The sequence below is a fragment of the Homarus americanus genome, unplaced genomic scaffold (genome assembly GCF_018991925.1).
Source record: "Homarus americanus isolate GMGI-L3 unplaced genomic scaffold, GMGI_Hamer_2.0 scaffold30535, whole genome shotgun sequence".
Classification (NCBI taxonomy): domain Eukaryota; kingdom Metazoa; phylum Arthropoda; class Malacostraca; order Decapoda; family Nephropidae; genus Homarus; species Homarus americanus.
In genome coordinates this window covers 15,694,206-15,700,846 of record NW_024732440.1, presented here as the reverse complement: position 1 = coordinate 15,700,846, position 6,641 = coordinate 15,694,206, and the positions used below count along the sequence as shown (strand labels likewise).

At 38.7% G+C, this 6,641-nt stretch overlaps 1 protein-coding gene across 1 annotated transcript in view; it reads left to right on the top strand.

Annotated features, from left to right (window-relative positions):
* The first annotated feature begins 2,910 nt into the window (after positions 1 to 2,910).
* Positions 2,911 to 6,641, top strand: part of LOC121868703 (macrophage mannose receptor 1-like) — an 18,112-nt gene continuing 14,381 nt past the window's right edge. The window contains exon 1 of the mRNA XM_042369540.1: positions 2,911 to 3,098. Within this exon, the coding sequence (XP_042225474.1) occupies positions 2,911 to 3,098 (188 nt within the window). The remainder of the gene's footprint in view (positions 3,099 to 6,641) is intronic.

Below are 6,641 nucleotides of genomic sequence, written 5' to 3'. Positions count from 1 at the left end.
TGCAGTATAACAAGTAAGTCTCATTCGATCTCAGACAGGGTTAGATAGGGCAGTGATAAAGTAAACTAGAGCTAACAGTGAGTTCATTTCAGGGTTTCCGTCAGAACCCACTTGACCGGAGTTGACTGCGAGAGATTGACTGCCGTTGATGATTGAGGGTGGCGATTGTCGCCATTGGACCGATCAGTGTAGGCCTGTCACTGTTTAGCGGGGTAGCAAAGGATCTCTTGAGTGAACGAGTGCTCCCGACAACTAAAACGACACGGGACCAGCATCGGCAGTGGGTGATCAGTTCTTACCACTCCGGTGCACAACACCACGTGTCCTCGGTCAGCTAGTGAAACCCTCTTGCTAACGGGAAGCTAAGGTTTCTCTCAACTGCACAAGGTCTGATTGGCTCACTCTCTTCCTGCCCATGGACGCACTGGGAGTACACTGAGGCTATCTGAGTATATTAATGGTCACACACTGAGACCGTGAGTCTAGGACTCTAGGAGATACCTAGAGGAACATTTTATCTTCATTATTACGGGTGTAGTTAACACCACTCCTCAGACTGATATTATCTTGACGTGTGTAGTTAATATTTCTTAAATAATTTTGATAATATTTTTTTGAATGTTTGTGCCATTAAGTGGAACCAGAGTGATACTGTGATTTGATTCTTTTAATGCCTCTAATTGTTCTTCATAATTCTGATCTCAGGTATAACCTTGTTCCCCAGAGTAGTGGTTAGGTTAGGTTAGGAAGTGTACATCTGTTGGGGTGCTATAATTTTGTTGAGTGCCCTTAAGGCCTATTCATTGTAGAGTATTTAATTTCTTAAATTCTATTACCATTTCCTCAGTGACTGATATTATTTTGCTGAAAGCCCTTAAGGCCTATTCATTGTAGAGTATTTAATTTCTTATTTTTTATTACCATTCCTCAGTGACTGATATTATTTTGTTGAAAACCCTTAAGGCCTATTCATTGTGGAGTATTTAATTTCTTATTTTTTACTACCATTTCCTAAGTGACTGATATTATTTTGTGGAAGCCTTAAGGCCTGTTCATGTGTGCAAGCAACATTTCTTAATACTTCAAATTTATTGTTGCCTGTGTTTCTAATAATTTCTATGTCATGTATAACTTTTATTCCCCAGAGTAGTGTTTAAGTTTAAGTTAAGAGGTGCGCATATTGGTGTACCATTATTTGATTGTGTTTGTAGTGTTGGAGGGAATATAAGTGTCTAAATTTTACAGTGTGTCTCATTCATCCCAGTCACAGACGCTATCCTTCCACGGGTCACGGACAGTTCATTTTGTGTAGTAGATTTAAGTGTTCTTGTGCTGGTTCGGGATTTTTCTCAAAGGGGCGCTTCCACTGCCTTTACCATCTATTAAATTTTAATAAACCCCAAGTCAAGTGAGAAATTAAAGTCCAGCAAATTCCGACCGGTTACATATATATATATATATATATATATATATATATATATATATATATATTTTGTTCCATCTTGTTACTTGCCCCATATACATGTTTCACTTGATACATCTCATCATGGTAAAATAATGGATTTAAATTGTTTGTACTTGTCTACTGGCTTCAAATTCATCAAGTTTTTTCGATTACAGTTTGTAATGTTCTGTTTGACAACTAGATGGTATAAACATTTGTTATTGTTGGCATCAACTTTTATCATGTTGATTAATGCCTGAGAGAGTGTAGAGGTGCTGTACAGTGGCGGCGTCGGGTCAGTCAATGTGTCAACCTGGCACCTGTGTGTGTGTGACCCCCACAGGTGATGGCTGGCCGCTTCCTCAGGTGTGTGCACGGGAAGGAGTTGTTGGCGCTGAAGGAGAGACTAGCAGCCCATCTGCCCAACCTGCCACAGAGTTATCGCCTACTATGTTCTAAAATTACCACAAACATTACACAGCCTATGATGCTGCAAACCATTGATAAAAATGTGATGGCACGAACCAACCAAATCTAATCCTTACTGGGTCTAGGACCAGACCTGACCTGACCTAACCTGGACCTAACCTAAAACTGGATACAAAACACACTAAACCCGGGAGGTGCCAAACCGGACAAAGCCCGGGACAACATTTATACTTTTAGAAAGTCAGAAATTAATTATTTATAAACAGACATTCGGTCAAGAGAACAAACGATGGACCAGTAGTGCTGGTCAAATGTACTGAAACTTTAATAGATCTTCTGTGGGAAAATGGAGAAGATTTTAATCTAGAAACGAGAAGGTGTTGACGGTGAAGACTCTGTCATAAGTAGCGTTTGGGGGGAGCACCATCACTCCTATACTGACTCATTGTGGCTGCGACTCTCACCACACCATTCACCCACGTCTGGGGAAAACATCAGAGGAGACCAAGTCCCGGTAAATACACAACTACATTGATTGTGGAAGTGTCTTGTGTTGTGATGACTAAGACAACAATTAAAAGTAGGTGCCCAGGACACACTTTTTTGGCGTCGATTTTATGTTTTATTCTTCAACCCGGCAGCTGCACGGGACGGTCGAGACAGGAATACGCTGGTGGACTAATGGAGAAATTAGGAATAAAGTTGTTTTGTCCCAAAAACACAGTGGCAGTCTAGGGTAAATTTAGTCACTACGGTAAGTCTGGTGTGGATATGTTATTCTCTTATTGTGCAGGTATCCATTCGTACGAATATATGTTCTGGATTATAAATATATTTTAATGCAAGAGAATGATTCTTGAAATGCTTTCATACTGAAATAGCCCATAAACCTCTGTAATTTACGTACTCTCTCTCCACTTATCTTGTATGTATAATAATATTTTAGTCTGTACTGTACTTTTAAGTCGTGTAGCCGCTCTTCTGTATTTGGCTACCAGTTTGGTATAATTTGTACATGAAACTTGTTCCATAGGATCATGGGGCATGTGTTTCTCATACATTTGGTATTGTGGTGTCCAGAAAAGGTGCAGAGTTTGTCAGTGTTCTGGAACCTGGAGGAGGAAGACGAGGAGGAGGTGGCGCAGATGATCGGATCGTTGCCTGGCATCGACTGGGAGGGAAACCTGTGTTCTTCAGTACCAGTTCCAAGACCATCTCCAGCAAGGTAAGTCACCTGTAGTCAATTACTCCACAGTCACTGCTGTAAGCAAAGTAGTGCTGTTCTTTTAGCTGTCTCTACTAAGCCCATTCATACACAATAATAATTATACTGTATATATTTCTTTACAGGTGACGAGTATGGGGAATAAACTACAGCTGGTCGGCGACGGAAACATAGAGGCTCATACGGTCGAAGATTCATCTATGTACGAAATCCCTCCACAATTGCCGCATATCCAGTAAGTGACTTAACTCTGTTGCAAATTATATACTGTGTATATATATATATATATATATATATATATATATATATATATATATATATATATATATATATATATATATATATATATATATATATATATATATATATATATATATATATATATATACCTGGATTACGCACCTACAGTGATTTATTTACTCTGTTGTTTTCTTTTCCCGTGCGATTTTATCGATATATATATATATATATATATATATATATACAGGATAAGATAAATTTGATAAAATCACACAGGAAAGGGAAACAAATGGAGCACCTTAGCTTTTGCTCCTTTATTCAAGATATCTGGAGGTTCGAATTATATGGAGCGAGAGAGGTTTAAGTACACAGGGTGACCTTACTAAACATGAGGTCAGGTCATAAACATGACATCCTCTAATCTGCACACACCAACAACACCACACACGCAGAGAGTGGAGCTAAAGAGAAAGGGCGACGTGACAGGTCAAAATATGGGACCCACTAATCATCTATCCCACATCTAACCTAATATTTTCAAAGCATTTTTAAATTTTGGGGCCACTGACAACAAATTTGTGTAACATATTATCAGTTTTGTACTGACCATCACTAAGGTTTAGGAAATTTAATTCTCTAATCAAACTAGCTTCTCAAATCCAGAAGTCTTTCTGTGACACATGATGATTTGTACACTTCTAAGCTGTTTTCCCAATCACTGGGATGATTATTGTTCCTAACATGAACGAACAGTGCACCGCTTTCAGATGCTGTTCTGATAATGTACTTGTGCTGTTTGATTCTGAGTTGCAATGCTTTCCCCAGTCTGTCCTCATTAGTTTCCATTACAGCTGCTTACATGGAATGCAGTAAACACTTCCATTTATATTCAAGGTTGGGCTATTCTGATTAATATATAGCAATAGTTGATTACATTAAAAACAACATTAATATTTAATAATCTAAGGACTGAACTAACGGACAAATTCATTGCAATAAGGTAGAGTCAAAAATATTCCTAAATGGTGTGGAATTTACACCTGGTTTGAGAGAATGAAAGGATTTTTAGTGCCCAAGTTTTTGTGCAATGGACTGAATGTGTTTCAGTTCTTCAACAATAAATTCTGGGTCATAAATATGCAAACATCTCAAAACATAGCAGAAAAAACTGACATTTGGTAGATTCCAGGTGACTCGATAAAGAATGCAGAAACTGTCTACCCGTAGGCTTTCTTGTACACCTTAAATTTATAGTTATGACTTTTTACTTAATGATAATATTATCAAGAAATGAAGGATCCATTTATTTCTTTTCAATTTTGAATGTAATACTAGGGACAAGATCATTAAGCTTGTCTAAAATTCCACCGGTCACTGTTTTCAGGCCAAAGACAAAGAACATCATCTATATATCTATAACATGAGGAATAAAGTCCCCTTATATTGCAGTAATCTAGCCTCAAAAACTCCATATAAATACAGGCTAGGAGGAGCAGAAAGACACTACCCATGCTCATGCCAAATATTTGCCTGTAAACTTCCTAATTGACCTAAAACACATTGTCAGTGTTATTTATTTATATATTTTTATTTAATTTTTTATTGGGCACTCCCCTACATCCTCGTGTAAGGTGAAGCGCAGAAGGTTTACAGCGCTTCCAACAGGAAGCATGCTAAGTCTATGCTTGCTTCTTATGTCTCACACGAGGTACGGGGCGTAGAAGCCTGAAGAGTCAGTGGTTTGCGTCATGAGTTACGAAGCTCCAACAACTTTCCTTAATACGAATTCGCAACTTCGACTTACAACAGGTACCTACTTTACTGCTAGGTGAACAGGTACTAATGGGGCTAGGAAGCAAGTCCAAACAACTTCCACCGGCCCGGATATTGCCACGCACAAAATTGTGGGCACCGGCCACATGTTAAGTGAAGAAAGTCCGTTTACACCTCAGAATAGCGAGATGAAGCTGGCAGCAGCTATGTGACAGCCTGAGGGACAGACTATCGCCTTCTTTACTGTACATCTTGATTTTCGCCGCCAACATCTTTGCAGGACATTAGATTTGCTCTCGTTGATCTAACCCTAGACCCCCAAAACGTGTGTGATTGTGAACTGTTGAATTTGAGAACTCTAAATAACTTTTAATAAGTGTAATTATTAACTGTTTATTGATCGTATCATTCAAACTGTGTCCTGATGTACCAGCAGTTGTTATATGTGAACTGTATTCAACAGGTTTTGACCGAATTATACTCATCGTCAACGACAAGGGTCTTATTGTCCTGCACAAAACCAAAATCGCTCCAATGAGCGATTACAAGCAGTCATTAACGCATAACTCTATCAATTTGAGAAAAGTATCATGTTCAATAGTCATATCTAACGGTTGAATTTATCTTTAAGAAATGAAAGTAGTATCTTTCACTGCACTCTATTGAAAAGTGAATTTACATCAAAACTTATAGTAATATCATATATAACATATTGCTTTCATTACTAATGTATTTATCGTCTGTTTTATTGTATAGCATTCTTGTTGCTTCCTTTCAAAAATATTTATTTCCTCTTTTTCTATGCACGTGCCTCCTGAAGGATTCTACCTGGAAAGTCTCCGCCTGAGGAGGTGGCCTTGCAGATGCTCCTTCTGGATGTTTCAGTGGACTGAAACTTATAGCGGCCTCGAGACTTTTTTACTCCGGAGCGTCCTGTCGGTGGCTATTCGCAAAAAGGGGAGATGGTGACCTCATTCTCCAAGGACCAGCCGGTGGGTTGGAACCATCTGTACAACAACGGATGTTGGGCAACTTTCTTGGCTCACAGAGTACCGTGGTCAAGGCCCGAGAAGCCATATTTTATACGAGCTTGTCTGAAGGCACATAAGGATGGCCTCTTTACCTACTGTATTCTTTAACGCCCACATGAAAAATTACGGGGAGAATACTAAGAAAAGATGGCACTGCCAGGCATATGGACATGGAGGCCGTGTTTTACTCCGCCAAGGGCGACAATTGTTGACGGCTTCATGAAAACCTTTGTTATAACGTGACGAAGGAACTTAAAATATTTTCTAAGTACTAATGACACCTTACAGTAATAATCGTGATACTATTCGCATACGTATTTAATCACACCATATTAAGTCTGCTACGAATACAAATGATACTAAATGTTATAAAATCATTCCTTCAGATAAATGTCCAGTATATTATATCAGGTGCCACTAATAAAACCCAGGCTCTCAATTGACTCATCCATGTCACTATTATTATCCACTCTGTATCTGTATTTTCTTGCTAAATAAA